Here is a 23728-nt window from a genome sequence, read left to right on the forward strand (position 1 = left end):
CAACTCCCATATTCTTAGACATCTTGAATCAAACAGCCTCCTCTCTGATCACAGGTATGGCTTCTGAAAGGTAAGATCCACAGGTGATATTCTTTCCTATCTTACTAATGTCTGGCCATCCAAGAAAGATTTTGTGGAATCCGATGTAGATGTCCTTGACATATCCAAAGCTTTTGACAGGGTTTAGCATTGGGGTCTCATCTCTCAGCTCCATTCTTTTGGCTCCCTCCTTCACTTTGCTCCTTAATAACTAGCTTCCTCTCTCTATGGTTGTTGATGTATCAGCCTTCCCACTTTCAACATCAACATTAGAGTCCCTCAAGGTCCTGTCCTTTCCTCAAAATTTTTTTCTCCTTTTTATCAACAATTTCTTTTTCCATGAATGGCCAAATACACTCATATGCAGGATCATTAGGTAGGAACATTATGCAGAAGTAGTAGGTAGGAACATCAGGCAAGAGCATTAGGTAAAAGTAGTCAGTAAGAACAATAGGTAGGAGCCTCTGCAAACACTGCACTAAAGTTGCCATCTGCCAGTGGCCTGTTAAGAGTGAGGCACTGGAGTTTACTATTTATGGAGACTCAACTGTCATGGCCAACCCCTTGATAAAGTTCCAGGTGGGAACAGGCATTAGACAGATACATAAATAAACAGACATTTACATGCTGCTGACAACACTGCACTCCTCCTCATCTTTTTATTCTGCTCCTTTTTCTATCACTCGATCTTCATCTCCTCTCAGCACAACTTCAAGAAACTCACACTTGAACAGAATATCTCAGTTGGGAAGATGAAATTTGGTTGAGTTTAATGCCTCCAGGACCCAGTCTCTACCCATCTCTCTATCAAAAATTTCTCATCTTTCCTTTGATGGTTCTGTAATTACACCTCTTACCTTAATTAACATACTTGTTCTTACTGTAACATCCTACTTTCTAGGACACCCCAATTATGAGAAACAGCTATGTCTGCCTTTGAGGAACTGGGGATCCTGTTTAGATGTTGAAATTTCCCTTCTTCAGAGTGGTTGCTCCATTCATATAAAGAACTGATCTGTCCTTGTATGAAGTACTGCTTTCATATCTGGGGTGGTTCTAGCTCTGTATCATTACTTGACAGAGTTGAGTCAAAAGCAGTCCAACTTATAAACTCTTCCAAGCTAACTCCAAAACATGACCGATTTAACCTACACCACAATGCTCCTAAGAACTGGTTACTTGTGTGCCCCTACCACTAGGAAGACCAAGCAATACTCTGCAAGCTGCTGCATCATCTGATTACTTAAAGGCTGTTAACAAATTGTGGATGGGTTGTTTTGATAACTGTTTTTTCCCTACTACACAAAGCTTTCAAACTCTCAACCCTAACATGCCTTTCCCAATAATTATGAACTGGCACATTCTAAACAATAGGTTTCACACTTCCTCCAAAATTCATAAATGCTTTCCCATGTCTCTTCTTTTTCCTTTTCAGAATCCCTTCTATAATTCAATTAAGGCTCAACTCTGATGTGGACTTTGGTCTGTGACTAGAGCCTCCAATGTGAATAAAAATACTCGCCTAGGTATTGGGAGGTTTTGTGGAAGCTCTATTGGGAGCCAGCACTTCAGTGGCTGTCCAAGGTATACTCCTCTGACCCAGGTAGCTGTCTTTTCTTTCTGCCTCACCCAAATGTGGACTGCTGGCATTCTGTCCATCAATATACAATCTCTCCTTGCCACAAATAATACTTGACAACACTTAACTTACACAACTCATTCTACATCTTGACAACACTTAACTTACACAACTCATTCTACATAAGATTTTCCTGCAGTGAACTCTAAGTGCAGCCCTTGCCTTCTGGCAAAATGGTAGGTGGTAGGTAAGAACATTAGGCAGGAGCATCAGGTAGAAGTAGTTGGTAGAAACATCCGGCAGAAGCATTACATATAAGTAGTAAGTTGGAACATTAGGAAATACTCGGTAAGCTGCTACATTAAATGATCATTATGCTAACTCAAGGGAGAGCCACTTTAATAAATGTTTCTTTCCTTACATCTTGAAGCTTCGGAACTCTCTACCCTTTCATGTCTTTCCCAATAACTATGAACTGACATGTTTTAAGAAAGAGATTTTTCACTTCCTCTAAAATTTGTGAATATTTTCTTCTGTCTCTTCTTTTTCCCTTTCATTAACCTCTCCATAATCCACATAAAAAAAAAGTATACACATTACGTGGTAGTCAGTATGAACATTAGGCAGAAGTCCCTGGAAACACTACATGACTAAAGTCGTCCTCTGCCAATGGCCTGTTAAGGGTGAAGTGACACTGGAGTTCACCAGTTAAGGAGATTTTTGCCATGGCCATGCCCTTGAGTTCACAGAGGGAATGAAAGACAGAGATATAGATAGATAGATAAAGACAAATTATACATACTACAAGCTTTGTTTAGGTTATAACTTAATTCTGGCTTGAGGATTCCATTATAGTCATATACGCTGTGTAACTGTGAACTCATTTATATGGCAGTCATTCTATGCCATACATTTTCAAAAGATGAAAGAATCACATACCTGACATCTAATAATGTCTTAATAAGCTCCCATTCTCTCTCCTCAAATGTTTTATTATTTTTTATTTTGCTTTGTCGCTGTCTCCCACGTTTGCGAGGTAGCTCTAGGAAACAACGACGAAAGAAATGGCCCAACCCACCCCCATACACAATGTATACACACACACACGTCCACACACGCAAATATACATACCTATACATCTCAATGTACACATATATATACATACACAGACACATACATATATACCCATGCACACAATCCACACTGTCTGCCCCCATTCACTCCCATCGCCACCTCGCCACACATGGAATACCATCCCCCTCCCCCCTCATGTGTGCGAGGTAGCACTAGGAAAAGACAACAAAGGCCCCATTCGTTCACACTCAGTCTCTAGCTGCCACGCAATAATGCCCGAAACCACAGCTCCCTTTCCACATCCAGGCCCCACACAACTTTCCATGGTTTACCCCAGACGCTTCACATGCCCTGATTCAATCCACTGACAGCACGTCAACCCCGGTATACCACATCGCTCCAATTCACTCTATTCCTTGCCCTCCTTTCACCCTCCTGCATGTTCAGGCCCCGATCACACAAAATCTTTTTCACTCCATCTTTCCACCTCCAATTTGGTCTCCCACTTCTCCTCGTTCCCTCCACCTCCGACACATATATCCTCTTGGTCAATCTTTCCTCACTCATTCTCTCCATGCGCCCAAACCATTTCAAAACACCCTCTTCTGCTTTCTCAACCACACTCTTTTTATTTCCACACATCTCTCTTACCCTTACATTACTCACTCAATCAAACCACCTCACACCACACATTGTCCTCAAACATCTCATTTCCAGCACATCCACCCTCCTGCGCACAACTCTATCCATAGCCCACGCCTCGCAACCATACAACATTGTTGGAACCACTATTCCTTCAAACATACCCATTTTTGCTTTCCGAGATAATGTTCTCGACTTCCACACATTCTTCAAGGCTCCCAGGATTTTCGTCCCCTCCCCCACTCAAATGTAAGTCATGAAAATTTAGATCCTGTACTTTTACATGAGTTTCCATGAGAAAGACAGACAACAGAAGGCCTGAAAGGCCCATGACTGGATTGCCTAAAAAAGAAAAGATATAAATAAAAAATAAAACTAATTCTGCTCAGTAGTTTTTATAAGCTACCACCGACTCCCCGCTGCTGCATATTAGCCTTCTAGTGTCACCATTACCACTGTCATTTATATATCTACTTCTGGCATCTGTCTCAGAGTACACTTGAACTTATAAAATATTTGTCTAAACGACTTTTGAAGGTATTCATAGATTCACTATTTCTGACGGTAGCTTATTCTAGTGCTCAACACACCTAAAGGAAAAGAAGCTTTTTCCTACATCCATACTAAATCTTTTAGCTTTGAATTTTATTCCCTTTCTCATAATAACTGCATTTTCTTGTATTTCAAAAACATGCTCATGGTTCACTTTATCAAACTAGTTCAGAATTTTAAACACTTGGATAAGTCGCCGCAAGTCTATGCTTCTTAAGGAAGAAGAGATCCAATCATTCTAGCCTCTCTTCATATGCCAGATTTCAAAGGGATGGGATCAATTTTGTTGTGCATCTTTGTACTTGCTCTAATTTTTTTTGTCTTTTTATAGTATGGGAACCAAAGGTGGACTGCATATTCAAATTGTGGTCTCACTAGTGAATTATAAAGAGTGAGAATTGTTTCTGGCGTCTTGTAATCTATGTTCCTGGCTATAAAACCTAACATTTGGCTGCCTTTTTTACTTGCTGCTTGACACTTTAGTGCACTTCAAATTGTTGCTAAATAGCCCCATTTCTAAGGAATGGGATCAATTTTGTCGTGCATCTTTGTACTTGCTCTAATTTTTCATCTTTTTATAGTTTGGAGACCAAAATTCGGCTGCATATTCAAGGTGGGGTCTTACTAGAGAATCATAAAGAGTGAGAATTGTTTCTGGTGTCTTGTAATCTATGTTCCTGGCTATAAAACCTAACATTTGGTAGCATTTTGTACTTGCTGCCTGACACTTTAGTGTATTTCAAATTGTTGCTAATGACAACCCCAAGGTCCTTTTCTTCATTTACTTTAGTCTGAATTTCCGAACAGATTGTAATCGTAATGTATATTCTTGTCTCCAAAGTGCATAACTTTACACTTGTCTACATTAAACTTCATTTGCCATCTGTCTTACTGCTCTGCTAGTAGTTCCAACAATGTTATATGGTTGCGAGTTATGGGCTACAGATAGAGGTGTACGGAGGAAGGTGGATGTGTTGGAAATGAAATGTTTGAGGACAGTATGTGGTGTGAGGTGTTTTGATCGAGTAAGTAATGTAAGGGTAAGAGAGATGAGTGGAAATAAAAAAAGTGTGTGGTTGAGAGAGCAGAAGAGGGTGCATTGACATGGTTTGGACATATGGTGAGAATGAGAGAGGAATGATTGATAAAGAGGATATACGTGTCAGAGGTGGAGGGAACAAGGAGAAGTGGGAGACCAAATTGGAGGTGAAAGGATGGAGTGAAAAACATTTTGAGTGATTGGGGCCTGAACATTTAGGAGGGTGAGAGGCATGCAAGGAATAGAGTGCATTGGAACGATGAGGTATATCAGGGTCGACGTGTTGTCAATGGACTGAACCAGGACATGTGAAGCATCTGGGGTAAGCCACGGAAAGGTCTGTGAGGCTTGGACATGGATAGAGAGCTGTGGTTTCGGTACATTACACATGACAGCCAGAGACTGAGTGTGAACGAATGTGGCCTTTTTGTCTGTATTCCTGGTGCTACCTCGCTGAGCAGGGGATAGTGATGCTGTTTTCCTGTGGGGCAGGGTAGTGACAGGAATGGATGAAGGCAACCAAGAATGAATATGTACATGTGTATGTATCTAATGTCTGCATATATGTATGTATATGTTGATATGTATATGCACGGATGTGGGCGTTTATGTATATATATATGTATATGAGTGGATGGGCTATTCTTTGCCTGTGTGCTGGCACTACCTCTCTGACGTAGGAAATGGTGATTATGGATAGAAAAAACATTCATTAAATTTTCTGTAACTTAGGAATTTTATTCTGCATGTCAGATCATGTTCCCTAATTCAAAATTTCCATGATATCAGATTTCTATATATGTCTTCCTTATCCCCTTAATTCCTCCAGATGGATACTTATGTGAAGCAAGCATCTCCTCTAGAAATAAACTTAAGCATCAAGTTTCACCAGCTGAGCCTGGGAGGTTGCTGAGTCAGCAATGCAAGATAATTTCTCCCTATATTTAGCATTCTCCAGCCATACCAATGACAGCACACTCCTGTGAATTTCCTTAGAGGGAAACTGAGTGGCTTTAAACTAGAATTAAAGGACAATGCAGATTGATAATACTGAATTACTTGATAATGATGATTTGTCTTTGGATTGTGTGCTGTGTGATTTTATGGGTACTGGCTCTTTCACCACTGAAACCTAACCAAAATGAGGCAGGAAAAGGTTGTTCTAGCACAAGTCAGAGTTGCCATCACCCACCTTACCTTGACATCAATGCATCTGACAGGAAATTTTACAAATTTTGATAATTTTGCTGCTATGAAAAAAATATTGAAAAACCACTGATTATAACAAAAGGCAATTCATTACATGACATAACACAAGTAATAGAATGCGATTTTTTTCCCCAATACTAACTGTAGTTGCTTGTGACATAAGCATCTCTACATTCTTATCAAGTGTGCTACATACTGATAATGTTCGCCTTTCATTTAAAATGAGGGCAGAAAAAGAACATCCATACAAGTGCAGTTATGTTCCACATAGGGTAAGACACCATGCAATATAGGCAACTTTGAGAATAGGATTTTTTCCATATCATTTACAATTGCTCTAGACATAAGGTGCCCTTACATGCTCATAAAGTGTCCTTTAAATTTAAGTGATTTAATCCATACGATTAATGCTACAGTTTCCATGCCATGAAACGTAAAAGATCAGCTGGGTCCTTCAGGTATTGAATATGAGTGCAAAACATAGACAAAACTCTACAGTATTTAAGATCCACACTAAAACCATCTTTTGGATAATGCCTACATATGTTTAAACCTTTGCACAGTTTCATGAGATTATTACCTGCAAATGACTGCCTAATTACATCTTCATACAGTAATGAATGATATGAAAACTTTATCCCTCGGGATAGGGGAGAAAGAATACTTCCCACGCATTCCTCACGTGTCGTAGAAGGTGACTAAAAGGGATGGGAGCGGGGGGCTAGAAACCCTCCCCTCCTTGTATCTTAACTTCCTAAAAGGGGTAACAGAAGAAGGAGTCACGCGGGGAGTGCTCATCCTCCTCGAAGGCTCAGATTGGGGTGTCTAACTGTGTGTGGATGTAACCAAGATGAGAAAAAAGGAGAGATAGGTAGTATGTTTGAGGAAAGGAACCTGGATGTTTTGGCTCTGAGTGAAACAAAGCTCAAGGGTAAAGGGGAAGAGTGGTTTGGGAATGTCTTGGGAGTAAAGTCAGGGGTAAGTGAGAGGACATGAGCAAGGGAAGGAGTAGCACTACTCCTGAAACAGGAGTGGTGGGAGTATGTGATAGAGTGTAAGAAAGAAAACTCTAGATTGACATGGGTAAAACTAAAAGTGGATGGAGAGAGATGGGTGATTATCGGTGCATATGCACCTGGGCATGAGAAGAAAGATCATGAGAGGCAAGTGTTTTGGGAGTAGCTGAGTGAGTGTGTTAGTAGTTTTGATGCACGAGACCGGGTTACAGTGATGGGTGATTTGAATGCAAAGGTGATTAATGTGGCAGTTGAGGGAATAATTGGTGAACATGGGGTGTTCTGTGTTGTAAATGGAAATGGTGAAGAGCTTGTAGATTTTTTTTTTTTTTTTTTTTTTTTATACTTTGTCGCTGTCTCCCGCGTTTGCGAGGTAGCGCAAGGAAACAGACGAAAGAAATGGCCCAACCCCCCCCCCATACACATGTACATACACACGTCCACACACGCAAATATACATACCTACACAGCTTTCCATGGTTTACCCCAGACGCTTCACATGCCTTGATTCAATCCACTGACAGCACGTCAACCCCTGTATACCACATCGCTCCAATTCACTCTATTTCTTGCCCTCCTTTCACCCTCCTGCATGTTCAGGCCCCGATCACACAAAATCCTTTTCACTCCATCTTTCCACCTCCAATTTGGTCTCCCTCTTCTCCTCGTTCCCTCCACCTCCGACACATATATCCTCTTGGTCAATCTTTCCTCACTCATTCTCTCCATGTGCCCAAACCATTTCAAAACACCCTCTTCTGCTCTCTCAACCACGCTCTTTTTATTTCCACACATCTCTCTTACCCTTACGTTACTTACTCGATCAAACCACCTCACACCACACATTGTCCTCAAACATCTCATTTCCAGCACATCCATCCTCCTGCGCACAACTCTATCCATAGCCCACGCCTCGCAACCATACAACATTGTTGGAACCACTATTCCTTCAAACATACCCCTTTTTGCTTTCCGGGATAATGTTCTCGACTTCCACACATTTTTCAAGGCTCCCAAAATTTTCGCCCCCTCCCCCACCCTATGATCCACTTCCGCTTCCATGGTTCCATCCGCTGACAGATCCACTCCCAGATATCTAAAACACTTCACTTCCTCCAGTTTTTCTCCATTCAAACTCACCTCCCAATTGACTTGACCCTCAACCCTACTGTACCTAATAACCTTGCTCTTATTCACATTTACTCTTAACTTTCTTCTTCCACACACTTTACCAAACTCAGTCACCAGCTTCTGCAGTTTCTCACATGAATCCGCCACCAGCGCTGTATCATCAGCGAACAACAACTGACTCACTTCCCAAGCTCTCTCATCCCCAACAGACTTCATACTTGCCCCTCTTTCCAAAACTCTTGCATTTACCTCCCTAACAACCCCATCCATGAACAAATTAAACAACCATGGAGACATCACACACCCCTGCCGCAAACCTACATTCACTGAGAACCAATCACTTTCCTCTCTTCCTACACGTACACATGCCTTACATCCTCGATAAAAACTTTTCACTGCTTCTAACAACTTGCCTCCCACACCATATATTCTTAATACCTTCCACAGAGCATCTCTATCAACTCTATCATATGCCTTCTCCAGATCCATAAATGCTACATACAAATCCATTTGCTTTTCTAAGTATTTCTCACATACATTCTTCAAAGCAAACACCTGATCCACACATCCTCTACCACTTCTGAAACCACACTGCTCTTCCCCAATCTGATGCTCTGTACATGCCTTCACCCTCTCAATCAATACCCTCCCATATAATTTACCAGGAATACTCAACAAACTTATACCTCTGTAATTTGAGCACTCACTCTTATCCCCTTTGCCTTTGTACAATGGCACTATGCACGCATTCCGCCAATCCTCAGGCACCTCACCATGAGTCATACATACATTAAATAACCTTACCAACCAGTCAACAATACAGTCACCCCCTTTTTTAAGAGGCTGGAGGTCAAGAGAAAGGTCCAAGAGGTGAAAAAGAGGGCAAATGAGAGTTGGGGTGAGAGAGTATCATTAAATTTTAGGGAGAATAAAAAGATGTTTTGGAAGGAGGTAAATAAAGTGCGTAAGACAAGGGAACAAGTGGGAACTTCAGTGAAGGGGCTAATAGGTAGGTGATAACAAGTAGTGGTGATGTGAGAAGGAGATGGAGTGAGTATTTTGAAGGTTTGTTGAATGTGTCTGATGATAGAGTGACAGATATAGGGTGTTTTGGTCGAGGTGGTGTGCAAAGTGAGAGGGTTAGGGAGAATGATTTGGTAAACAGAGAAGAGGTAGTAAAAGCTTTGCGGAAGATGAAAGCTGGCAAGGCAGCAGGTTTGGATGGTATTGCAGTGGAATTTATTAAAAAAAGGGGGTGACTGTATTGTTGACTGGTTGGTAAGGGTATTTAGTGTATGTATGACTCATGGTGAGGTACCTGGAGATTGGCTGAATGCTTGCATAGTGCCACTGTACAAAGGCAAATGGGATAAAAAAGAGTGCTCAAATTACAGAGGTATAAGTTTGTTGAGTATTTCTGGGAAATTATATGGGAGAGTACTGATTGAGAGGGTGAAGGCATGTACAGAGCATCAGATTGGGGAAGAGCAGTGTGGTTTCAGAAGTGGTAGAGGATGTGTGGATCGGGTGTTTGCTTTGAAGAATGTATGTGAGAAATACATAGAAAAGCAAATGGATTTGTATGTAGCATTTATGGACCTGGAGAAGGCATATGACAGAGTTGATAGAGATGCTCTATGGAAGGTATTAAAAATATATGGTGAGGGAGGCAAGTTGTTAGAAGCAGTGAAAAGTTTTTATCGAGGATGTAAGGCATTTGTACGTGTAGGAAGAGAGGAAAGTGATTGGTTCTCAGTAAATGTTGGTTTGCGGCAGGGGTGTGTGATGTCTCCATGGTTGTTTAATTTGTTTATGGATGGAGTTGTTAGCGAGGTGAATGCAAGAGTTTTGGAAAGAGGGGCAAGTATGCAGTCTGTTGTGGATGAGAGAGCTTGGGAAGTAAGTTGTTGTTCGCTGATGATACAGCACTGGTGGCTGACTCGGGTGAGAAACTGCAGAAGCTGGTGACTGAGTTTGGTAAGTGTGTGAAAGAAGAGAGCTGAGAGTAAAGCTGAGAGTAAATGTGAATAAGAGCAAGGTTATTAGGTACAGTAGGGATGAGGGACAAGTCCACTTGGAGGTAAGTTAGAATGGAGAAAAACTGGAGGAAGTGAAGTGTTTTAGATATCTGGGAGTGGATTTGGCAGGGGATGGAACCATGGAAGCGGAAGTCAATCATAGGGTGGGGAAGGGGGCGAAAGTTCTGGGAGCATTGAAGAATGTGTGGAAGTCGAGAACATTATCTCAGAAAGCAAAAATGGGTACGTTCGAAGGAATAGTGGTCCCAACAATGTTATATAGTTGAGGCGTGGGCTATAGATAGAGTTCTGCGGAGACGGGTGGATGTGCTGGAAATGAGATGTTTGAGGACAATATGTGGTGTGAGGTGGTTTGATCGAGTAAGTAATAATAAGGTAAGAGAGATGTGTGGTAATAAAAAGTGTGGTTGAGAGAGCGGAGGAGGGTGTTTTGAAATGGTTTGGTCACATGGAGAGAATGAGCGAGGAAAGATTGACCAAGAGGATATATGTGTCAGAGGTGGAGGGAACGAGGAGAAGTGGGAGACCAAATTGGAGGTGGAAAGATGGAGTGAAAAAGATTTTGAGTTATCGGGGCCTGAACATGCCGGAGGGAGAAAGGCGTGCAAGGAATAGAGTGAATTGGAACGATGTGGTATACCAGGGTCGAGGTGCTGTCAATGGATTGAACCAGGGCATGTGAAGCGTCTTGGGTAAACCATGAAAAGTTCTGTGGGGCCTGGATGTGGAAAGGGAGCTGTGGTTTTGGTGCATTATACATGACAGCTAGAGACTGAGTGTGAACAAATGTGGCCTTTGTTGTCTTTTCCTAGCGCTACCTCGCGCACATGCAGGGGGAGGGGGTTGTTCTTTCATATGTGGTGGGCTGGCAATGGGAATGAATAAAGGCAGACAGTATGAATTATGTACATGTGTATATATGTATATGTCTGTGAGTGTATATATATGTATACACTGAGATGTATAGGTAGGTATATTTGCATGTGTGGACGTGTATGTATATACATGTGTGTGTGGGTGGGTTGGGCCATTCTTTCGTCTGTCTCCTTGCGCTACCTCGCTCACAGCGGAAGACAGCGACAAAGTGAAGTAAAAAAATATAATAAAACAATTTTTCAACCCCACATTTTCCTTGATACACTGTCTATAACCCTCATCAGCTTATCTATCTTAATAAACTATAGAGAGATCCCTTGCTCACCATGGATTTGCCAACCACTGTTCTAACTGTGTACACTTAGAATAATGTTGGAAAAGGTCACAACTGAGCGCACGATCAAGTATATCCCTATGTGTCCACGGGGAAAATGAAACACGATAAGTTCCCAAGTGCAATTGCATGTAATAATCATATCATCAGAGGAACTACAAGAAACAGATATAACAGTCAGTCGATATATAACTAAGAAACATAGCTAGGGCACCATTTGGTAAACAAGCGACTAGCCAAACAGAGGTCAGGTGCATTCAAGTCTGGCAACATATGTTAAGTGGACAGGAAAGGAAAGTTTACAAATTCTGTCATGAATAAAGCTATCCAATATGTATAGACCTTCTTTAATATTATTCTTACAATTCCCAGTGTATATAATAATAGAAGATCCAATGACATTTCTTGTGGTACAGAAGTTAAAGTTAATAACTAAGATGGCATTACTCCAGTCAATAAAATGATCATAAATTTTTAAATGGTTAAACAAGGTACTTGATTTTTGTCCTGTTCTTATACTATATATATTTTGTTTAAGTCTAACTGAAAGATCCTTACCAGTCTGCACAACATAAAACTTAACCCAATTTTACATGGTACTCTATAGGCGCATCCTGCAGAACTTTCTGGTGAGTTCCTGATTAAGATATTCATTATAATATTGTTGTTACTGAGGGCAACATTTACATTAAAGGATTTATGAAACATGGGAAGTAAAATTATTACTAAAAGGGAGAACTAAAAGGTTCTTGTTGTCAAGGGGAGGTTTAGGTTTAATTATATAAAATTATTTCTTTGCTAACTTAAGGGATTTATCAATGAAAGATGTAGGTTACTTTAACTTGGATCCAATAGAATTTATCTTCTCAAACTCATCATCAATAAACTCTGGACTGCAAATACATAATGCCCTAAAGAACAAAGACCAGAGAGATGAAAATTCAACTCTGTCATGTTGAAATGAGTAATAATAGATATATGAGCATACATTAATAGGTTTTCTGTATATACTAAACTTAAAATTGTTTCCATCCCTATGGATCATGCAATCTAAAAATGGTAACATACCATTATTTTTAATTTCTACAGTAAAGTTGATGAAAGGCACTAAATTGTTAAGAAAAGGGAGAAATATTTGTAAATTTTCATTTGTTGGCCAAACACATAGAACATCACCTCCACACCTAAACCAAATTGTATTAAGCATGCATCTAATCATGTTATTTTGCATAGCCTGCATCCTACCATTCAATTTCTTAAAGTCTTCTAAACCAAAATGAACAAACACAATCAAAATGACACTGTATCAAAACCATTACAGTAAATCATTTTAGTTCTCAGATAAAAAATTTTCAAATGTTTGTGTTTGGTCTTTTAATAAGTAACTCAGAACCAATACCATACTGTCACCCAATAATGACTGGTCTAAAATAATGTCTAAATATGTTACCTGTGATTTTAATTCAATTTTATTGAAGCAGAATCAATCAATTATTTCTTTGAAACAAACAAAACGTACTCAGTATACCTAAATGTAATAACTTATTCTCAATTAGTTAGTCACTAACTTCTTCCAACACCACACTCAAGGTCTCCTCTGTCAGTGATATATTCTTCCGTGTTGCCAGCAATGCTGATTCATCTGTGTGCAGCTTAGCTTACAATCCACTGCCAACATCATGCCACTAACATATACCAAAAACAGAAGAGGTATAAGAATGGATCTTTGGGGAACTCCATTCATTATTCCTTCACCATCAGACAGTATTACATCAATATCTATGACCTGTGTCCTACAAGTTGTATATGATTAAAACCAAAGAACAGAATTTTCATTATGCCCAATACACTTTACCCCAAGCAATTAGATTTCATAATTCAATGTATCATAAGCTTTTTGTAGATCTAACATAGCCAACCCATGAAATCACCTTGATCACATTAAAGTTTGACATAATCTGTGAGATGCAATAAACATGTATCAAGTGTTATATGATGATCTAAAAATCTGGAGTGGAACTCATACAAGAGACTATGCTCTCCAAGAAAGTCCTTAAAGCGGAAATGTGCAATTTGTTCTAGCGCTCTAGAAATGATGCTAAATGTGGACACCAACCATAAGACACCAGCATCTGTTTTACTGCTTTTGTACACAGGCACAACCCTAGCCATCTTCAGATCATCAGATATGTTAACATATTTAATAGAAATTTCTAATATGAACAAGTGAAGAGGTAGCTACAAAAGCACTATCCCTTACAAATCTGGCTGGAAGGTTCTATAAGCCAGCAGCCTTACATACACTTATGTGTAAAATTATACTTCTCTCATCATCTGCAATAGCAGATAAACCAAAAATGAAATCTGAAACATATATTTTATCAAACTCTTCAAGATGAGTGAGACCAAAGCAGACAATGCATGTGGTAATCTATCAAGTAATGAAGCAATGGTGGTATAACAGAATAACAGCTACCTTTGTTTTGTTAAAACATAACACATTATCTGTATTCAAGCCAAAATTACTAAATTATTCTTAATTTAAATGAAGCACAATTTTTCAAGATTTTCTGCAATATCTTTGAATGGTTCTAATTATGCATACATATATGGTCTAGTGATTTTGTTTTATCTCTTTTATCTGAAATATAAGTATTATTCACAAAGAACTTTGCATCATTTGAATTTGGTCAAGTATCTGTACCTTTAACGTACATATACTATGGTCATAATCCATGGCTCAGTTCTTTACTTTTGTCAGTCATCTGCAAGACGGTCACTTGAAAAGGTCCCTGCACTGAACGCATGACGACCAAGCAAATTATTTTCATAGACCATAAACGTCCCACCATTACGAGTCGACACATTTGAATATAAATGATACAAATCGATTATCTGTATCCATATCATCTGATACTGAGTAGTTATACCCTAAACTTCCCTCTAATTCAAAACCATGCCAAGTGTGCGAAAACTATCTTATATGGAGGCGCTAAAGGTTAAATTCGTTTATATCAATTTATCGAATGAATGGGATCCACTGGTACCACTTTAATAAAAATATTTGAAAAAGAATACGTGTGTCCACTTTCTGATATGTTACCCATTCATACCATGTATACTCAAACTTTTCTCAAACATAAAAATAATGAAAGTGAACTACCATGACTCCTTAGTCCTATAACTAAAATAAAAACACAACCGACTCTTTTTTATCAGTTCAAGACATGAACATGGTTTTCAAGGAGATGCATATATGCAGGTAATACATAACTTACTTGAACTTTCTTAGGTATTGCATTTTTTCATATAAAGTGTATAGTAATTGAAACTTACTTTCCCTTTTTGGAAGAACTCCACGAAGCCACCAAGCGAGGCCATGACTCAATCCTAAACACTGTCTCCGAAAGATATGTTTCCAAATACAAATTGACAAGAACACTTATTATCTAAAACGTAATCATTATAAGACTATAATACAACATAAACATAAACTTTTTACGGTTGCAAACAATCTTTATTAAAATGGAATGTGGTTAAGGAGGTATTTTGTAAAAATGAAGAAGTTGAAGTCAAACCCAAAATTCAAGGACAGGAAGGGAGGGAAACAGAGCGGATGTCGTCTGCCGCAGTCCAACTGCTATAAATTTATATATATATATATATATATATATATATATATATATATATATATATATATATATATATATATTATTTTATTATTATACTTTGTCGCTGTCTCCCGCGTTCGCGAGGTAGCGCAAGGAAACAGACGAAAGAAATGGCCCAACCCGCCCCAATACACATGTATATACATACGTCCACACACGCAAATATACATACCTACATAGCTTTCCATGGTTTACCCCAGACGCTTCACATGCCTTGATTCAATCCACTGACAGCACGTCAACCCCGGTATACCACATCGCTCCAATTCACTCTATTCCTTGCCCTCCTTTCACCCTCCTGCATGTTCAGGCCCCGATCACACAAAATCTTTTTCACTCCATCTTTCCACCTCCAATTTGGTCTCCCTCTTCTCCTTGTTCCCTCCACCTCCGACACATATATCCTCTTGGTCAATCTTTCCTCACTCATCCTCTCCATGTGCCCAAACCACTTCAAAACACCCTCTTCTGCTCTCTCAACCACGCTCTTTTTATTTCCACACATCTCTCTTACCCTTACGTTACTCACTCGATCAAACCACCTCACACCACACATTGTCCTCAAACATCTCATTTCCAGCACATCCATCCTCCTGCGCACAACTCTATCCATAGCCCACGCCTCGCAACCATACAACATTGTTGGAACCACTATTCCTTCAAACATACCCATTTTTGCTTTCCGAGATAATGTTCTCGACTTCCACACATTCTTCAAGGCCCCCAGGATTTTCGCCCCCACCCCACCCTATGATCCACTTCCGCTTCCATGGTTCCATCCGCTGCCAGATCCACTCCCAGATATCTAAAACACTTCACTTCCTCCAGTTTTTCTCCATTCAAACTCACCTCCCAATTGACTTGACCCTCAACCCTACTGTACCTAATAACCTTGCTCTTATTCACATTTACTCTTAACTTTCTTCTTCCACACACTTTTCTAAACTCAGTCACCAGCTTCTGCAGTTTCTCACATGAATCAGCCACCAGCGCTGTATCATCAGCGAACAACTGACTCACTTCCCAAGCTCTCTCATCCCCAACAGACTTCATACTTGCCCCTCTTTCCAAAACTCTTGCATTTACCTCCCTAACAACCCCATCCATAAACAAATTAAACAACCATGGAGACATCACACACCCCTGCCGCAAACCTACATTCACTGAGAACCAATCACTTTCCTCTCTTCCTACACGTACACATGCCTTACATCCTCGATAAAAACTTTTCACTGCTTCTAACAACTTTCCTCCCACACCATATATTCTTAATACCTTCCACAGAGCATCTCTATCAACTCTATCATATGCCTTCTCCAGATCCATAAATGCTACATACATATCCATTTGCTTTTCTAAGTATTTCTCACATACATTCTTCAAAGCAAACACCTGATCCACACATGCTCTACCACTTCTGAAACCACACTGCTCTTCCCCAATCTGATGCTCTGTACATGCCTTCACCCTCTCAATCAATACCCTCCCATATAATTTACCATGAATACTCAACAAACTTATACCTCTGTAATTTGAGCACTCACTCTTATCCCCTTTGCCTTTGTACAATGGCACTATGCACGCATTCCGCCAATCCTCAGGCACCTGACCATGAGTCATACATACATTAAATAACCTTACCAACCAGTCAACAATACAGTCACCCCCTTTTTTAATAAATTCCACTGCAATACCATCCAAACCTGCTGCCTTGCCGGCTTTCATCTTCCGCAAAGCTTTCACTACCTCTTCTCTGTTTACCAAATCATTTTCCCTAACCCTCTCACTTTGCACACCACCTCGACCAAAACACCCTATATCTGGCACTCTATCATCAAACACATTCAACAAACCTTCAAAATACTCACTCCATCTCCTTCTCACATCACCACTACTTGTTATCACCTCCCCATTTGCGCCCTTCACTGAAGTTCCCATTTGCTCCCTTGTCTTACGCACTTTATTTACCTCCTTCCAGAACATCTTTTTATTCTCCCTAAAATTTAATGATACTCTCTCACCCCAACTCTCATTTGCCCTTTTTTCACCTCTTGCACCTTTCTCTTGACCTCCTGTCTCTTTCTTTTATACATCTCCCACTCAATTGCATTTTTCCCTGCAAAAATCGTCCAAATGCCTCTCTCTTCTCTTTCACTAATACTCTTACTTCATCCCACCACTCACTACCCTTTCTAATCAACCCACCTCCCACTCTTCTCATGCCACAAGCATCTTTTGCGCAATCCATCACTGATTACCTAAATACATCCCATTCCTCCCCCACTCCCCTTACTTCCATTGTTCTCACCTTTTTCCATTCTGTACTCAGTCTCTCCTGGTACTTCCTCACACAGGTCTCCTTCTCAAGCTCACTTACTCTCACCACCCTCTTCACCCCAACATTCACTCTTCTTTTCTGAAAACCCATACAAATCTTCACCTTAGCCTCCACAAGATAATGATCAGACATCCTTCCAGTTGGACCTCTCAGCACATTAACATCCAAAAGTCTCTCTTTCGCACGCCTGTCAATTAACACGTAATCCAATAACGCTCTCTGGCCATCTCTCCTACTTACATAAGTATACTTATGTATATCTCGCTTTTTAAACCAGGTATTCCCAATCATCAGTCCTTTTTCAGCACATAAATCTACAAGCTCTTCACCATTTCCATTTACAACACTGAACACCCCATGTATACCAATTATTCCCTCAACTGCCACATTACTCATCTTTGCATTCAAATCACCCATCACTATGACCCGGTCTCGTACATCAAAACCACTAACACACTCATTCAGCTGCTCCCAAAACACTTGCCTCTCTTTATCTTTCTTCTCATGCCCAGGTGCATATGCACCAATAAACACCCACCTCTCTCCATCAACTTTCAGTTTTACCCATATTAATCGAGAATTTACTTTCTTACACTCTATCACATACTCCCACAACTCCTGTTTCAGGAGTATTGCTACTCCTTCCCTTGCTCTTGTCCTCTCACTAACCCCTGACTTTACTCCCCAGACATTCCCAAACCACTCTTCCCCTTTACCCTTGAGCTTCGTTTCACTCAGAGCCAAAACATCCAGGTTCCTTTCCTCAAACATACTACCTATCTCTCCTTTTTTCACATCTTGGTTACATCCACACACATTTAGGCACCCCACTCTGAGCCTTCGAGGAGGATGAGCACTCCCCGCGTGACTCCTTCTTCTGTTTCCCATTTTAGAAAGTTAATACAAGGAGGGGAGGATTTCTGGCCCCCCGCTCCCGTCCCCTCTAGTCGCTTTCTACGACACGCGAGGAATACGTGGGAAGTATTCTTTCACCCCTATCCCCAGGGATAATATACATATATATATATATATATATATATATATATATATATATATATATATATATATATATATATATATATATATATATATATATATATATATATATATATATATATATATATATATATATATATATATATATATATATATATATATATATATATATATATATATATATATATATATATATATATATATATATATATATATATATATATATATATATATATATATATATATATGTATATATATAGTGCCATTGTACAAAGGCAAAGGGGATAAGAGTGAATGCTCAAATTACAGAGGTATAAGTTTGTTGAGTATTCCTGGTAAATTATATGGGAGGGTATTGATTGAGAGGGTGAAGGCATGTACAGAGCATCAGATTGGGGAAGAGCAGTGTGGTTTCAGAAGTGGTAGAGCATGTGTGGATCAGGTGTTTGCTTTGAAGAATGTATGTGAGAAATACTTAGAAAAGCAAATGGATTTGTATGTAGCATTTATGGATCTGGAGAAGGCATATGATAGAGTTGATAGAGATGCTCTGTGGAAGGTATTGAGAATATATGGTGTCAGAGGAAAGTTGTTAGAAGCAGTGAAAAGTTTTTATCGAGGATGTAAGGCATGTGTACGTGTAGGAAGAGAGGAAAGTGATTGGTTCTCAGTGAATGTAGGTTTGCGGCAGGGGTGTGTGATGTCTCCATGGTTGTTTAATTTGTTTATGGATGGGGTTGTTAGGGAGGTAAATGCAAGAGTCTTGGAAAGAGGGGCAAGTATGAAGTCTGTTGGGGATGAGAGAGCTTGGGAAGTGAGTCAGTTGTTGTTCGCTGATGATACAGCGCTGGTGGCTGATTCATGTGAGAAACTGCAGAAGCTGGTGACTGAGTTTGGTAAAGTGTGTGGAAGAAGAAAGTTAAGAGTAAATGTGAATAAGAGCAAGGTTATTAGGTACAGTAGGGTTGAGGGTCAAGTCAATTGGGAGGTGAGTTTGAATGGAGAAAAACTGGAGGAAGTGAAGTGTTTTAGATATCTGGGAGTGGATCTGGCAGCGGATGGAACCGTGGAAGCGGAAGTACATCATAGGGTGGGGGAGGGGGCGAAAATTCTGGGGGCCTTGAAGAATGTGTGGAAGTCGAGAACATTATCTCGGAAAGCAAAAATGGGTATGTTTGAAGGAATAGTGGTTCCAACAATGTTGTATGGTTGCGAGGCGTGGGCTATGGATAGAGTTGTGCGCAGGAGGATGGATGTGCTGGAAATGAGATGTTTGAGGACAATGTGTGGTGTGAGGTGGTTTGATCGAGTGAGTAACGTAAGGGTAAGAGAGATGTGTGGAAATAAAAAGAGCGTGGTTGAGAGAGCAGAAGAGGGTATTTTGAAGTGGTTTGGGCACATGGAGAGGATGAGTGAGGAAAGATTGACCAAGAGGATATATGTGTCGGAGGTGGAGGGAACAAGGAGAAGAGGGTGACCAAATTGGAGGTGGAAAGATGGAGTGAAAAAAATTTTGTGTGATCGGGGACTGAACATGCAGGAGGGTGAAAGGAGGGCAAGGAATAGAGTGAATTGGAGCGATGTGGTATACCGGGGTTGACGTGCTGTCAGTGGATTGAATCAGGGCATGTGAGGCGTCGGGGGTAAACCATGGAAAGCTGTGTAGGTATGTATATTTGCGTGTGTGGACGTATGTATATACACGTGTATGGGGGGGGGGGGGTTGGCCCATTTCTTTCGTCTGTTTCCTTGCGCTACCTCGCAAACGCGGGAGACAGCGACAAAGTATAATATATATATATATATATATATATATATATATATATATATATATATATATATATATATATATATATATATATATATATATTATCCCTGGGGATAGGGGTGAAAGAATACTTCCCACGCATTCCTCGCGTGTCGTAGAAAGCGACTAGAGGGGACGGGAGCGGGGGGCCATAAATCCTCCCCTCCTTGTATTAACTTTCTAAAATGGGAAACAGAAGAAGGAGTCACGCGGGGAGTGCTCATCCTCCTCGAAGGTTCAGATTGGGGTGAGTAAATGTGTGTGGATGTAACCAAGATGTGAAAAAAGGAGAGATAGGTAGTATGTTTGAGGAAAGGAACCTGGATGTTTTGGCTCTGAGTGAAACGAAGCTCAAGGGTAAAGGGGAACAGTGGTTTGGGAATGTCTTGGGAGTAAAGTCAGGGGTTAGTGAGAAGACAAGAGCAAGGGAAGGAGTAGCAATACTCCTGAGGCAGGAGTTGTGGGAGTATGTGATAGAATGTAAGAAAGTAAATTCTCGATTAATATGGGTAAAACTGAAAGTTGATGGAGAGAGATCGGTGATTATTGGTGCATATGCACCTGGGCATGAGAAGAAAGATCATGAGAGGCAAGTGTTTTGGGAGCAGCTGAATGAGTGTGTTAGTGGTTTTGATGCACGAGACCGGGTTATAGTGATGGGAGATTTGAATGCAAAGGTGAGTAATGTGGCAGTTGAGGGAATAATTGGTATACATGGGGTGCTCAGTGTTGTAAATGGAAATGGTGAAGAGCTTGTAGATTTATGTGCTGAAAAAGGACTGATGATTGGGAATACCTGGTTTAAAAAGCGAGATATACATAAGTATACTTATGTAAGTAGGAGAGATGGCCAGAGAGCGTTATTGGATTACGTGTTAATTGACAGGCGCGCGAAAGAGAGACTTTTGGATGTTAATGTGCTGAGAGGTGCAACTGGAGGGATGTCTGATCATTATCTTGTGGAGGCTAAGGTGAAGATTTGTATGGGTTTTCAGAAAAGAAGAGTGAATGTTGGGGTGAAGAGGGTGGTGAGAATAAGTGAGCTTGGGAAGGAGACTTGTGTGAGGAAGTACCAGGAGAGACTGAGTACGGAATGGAAAAAGGTGAGAACAATGGAAGTAAGGGGAGTGGGGGAGGAATGGGATGTATTTAGGGAATCAGTGATGGATTGCGCAAAAGATGCTTGTGGCATGAGAAGAGTGGGAGGTGGGTTGATTAGAAAGGGTAGTGAGTGGTGGGATGAAGAAGTAAGAGTATTAGTGAAAGAGAAGAGAGAGGCATTTGGACGATTTTTGCAGGGAAAAAATGCAATTGAGTGGGAGATGTATAAAAGAAAGAGACAGGAGGTCAAGAGAAAGGTGCAAGAGGTGAAAAAAAGGGCAAATGAGAGTTGGGGTGAGAGAGTATCATTAAATTTTAGGGAGAATAAAAAGATGTTCTGGAAGGAGGTAAATAAAGTGCGTAAGACAAGGGAGCAAATGGGAACTTCAGTGAAGGGCGCAAATGGGGAGGTGATAACAAGTAGTGGTGATGTGAGAAGGAGATGGAGTGAGTATTTTGAAGGTTTGTTGAATGTGTTTGATGATAGAGTGGCAGATATAGGGTGTTTTGGTCAAGGTGGTGTGCAAAGTGAGAGAGTTAGGGAAAATGATTTGGTAAACAGAGAAGAGGTAGTAAAAGCTTTGCGGAAGATGAAAGCCGGCAAGGCAGCAGGTTTGGATGGTATTGCAGTGGAATTTATTAAAAAAGGGGGTGACTGTATTGTTGACTGGTTGGTAAGGTTATTTAATGTATGTATGACTCATGGTCAGGTGCCTGAGGATTGGCGGAATGCGTGCATAGTGCCATTGTACAAAGGTAAAGGGGATAAGAGTGAGTGCTCAAATTACAGAGGTATAAGTTTGTTGAGTATTCCTGGTAAATTATATGGGAGGGTATTGATTGAGAGGGTGAAGGCATGTACAGGGCATCAGATTGGGGAAGAGCAGTGTGGTTTCAGAAGTGGTAGAGGATGTGTGGATCAGGTGTTTGCTTTGAAGAATGTATGTGAGAAATACTTAGAAAAGCAAATGGATTTGTATGTAGCATTTATGGATCTGCAGAAGGCATATGATAGAGTTGATAGAGATGCTCTGTGGAAGGTGTTAAGAATATATGGTGTGGGAGGAAAGTTGTTAGAAGCAGTGAAAAGTTTTTATCGAGGATGTAAGGCATGTGTACGTGTAGGAAGAGAGGAAAGTGATTGGTTCTCAGTGAATGTAGGTTTGCGGCAGGGGTGTGTGATGTCTCCATGGTTGTTTAATTTGTTTATGGATGGGGTTGTTAGGGAGGGGAATGCAAGAGTTTTGGAAAGAGGGGCAAGTATGAAGTCTGTTGGGGATGAGAGAGCTTGGGAAGTGAGTCAGTTGTTGTTCGCTGATGACACAGCGCTGGTGGCTGATTCATGTGAGAAACTGCAGAAGCTGGTGACTGAGTTTGGTAAAGTGTGTGGAAGAAGAAAGTTAAGAGTAAATGTGAATAAGAGCAAGGTTATTAGGTACAGTAGGGTTGAGGGTCAAGTCAATTGGGAGGTGAGTTTGAATGGAGAAAAGCTGGAGGAAGTGAAGTGTTTTAGATATCTGGGAGTGGATCTGGCAGCGGATGGAACCATGGAAGCGGAAGTGGATCATAGGGTGGGGGAGGGGGCGAAAATTCTGGGAGCCTTGAAGAATGTGTGGAAGTCGAGAATATTATCTCGGAAAGCAAAAATGGGTATGTTTGAAGGAATAGTGGTTCCAACAATGTTGTATGGTTGCGAGGCGTGGGCTATGGATAGAGTTCTGCGCAGGAGGATGGATGTGCTGGAAATGAGATGTTTGAGGACAATGTGTGGTGTGAGGTGGTTTGATCGAGTGAGTAACGTAAAGGTAAGAGAGATGTGTGGAAATAAAAAGAGCGTGGTTGAGAGAGCAGAAGAGGGTGTTTTGAAGTGGTTTGGGCACATGGAGAGGATGAGTGAGGAAAGATTGACCAAGAGGATATATGTGTCGGAGGTGGAGGGAACAAGGAGAAGAGGGAGACCAAATTGGAGGTGGAAAGATGGAGTGAAAAAGATTTTGTGTGATCGGGGCCTGAACATGCAGGAGGGTGAAAGGAGGGCAAGGAATAGAGTGAATTAGAGCGATGTGGTATACCGGGGCTGACGTGCTGTCAGTGGAGTGAATCAAGGCATGTGAAGCGTCTGGGGTAAACCATGGAAAGCTGTGTAGGTATGTATATTTGGGTGTGTGGACGTATGTATATACATGTGTATGGGGGGGGTTGGGCCATTTCTTTCGTCTGTTTCCTTGCGCTACCTCGCAAACGCGGGAGACAGCGACAAAGTATAAAAAAAAAGAAAAAAAAAA

General features: G+C 40.6%; 1 protein-coding gene across 1 annotated transcript in view; it reads right to left on the reverse strand.

Annotated features, from left to right (window-relative positions):
* The window catches only part of Mob3 (MOB kinase activator 3), a 107028-nt gene extending 92025 nt beyond the window's left edge, over window positions 1–15003 (reverse strand). The window contains exon 1 of the mRNA XM_071682661.1: window positions 14867–15003. Coding sequence (XP_071538762.1) covers window positions 14867–14911 — 45 coding nt within the window. The 5' untranslated portion in view covers window positions 14912–15003. The remainder of the gene's footprint in view (window positions 1–14866) is intronic.
* Window positions 15004–23728: the final 8725 nt, after the last annotated feature.

Source organism: Panulirus ornatus, chromosome 3, assembly GCF_036320965.1.
Source record: "Panulirus ornatus isolate Po-2019 chromosome 3, ASM3632096v1, whole genome shotgun sequence".
Lineage (NCBI taxonomy): Eukaryota > Metazoa > Arthropoda > Malacostraca > Decapoda > Palinuridae > Panulirus > Panulirus ornatus.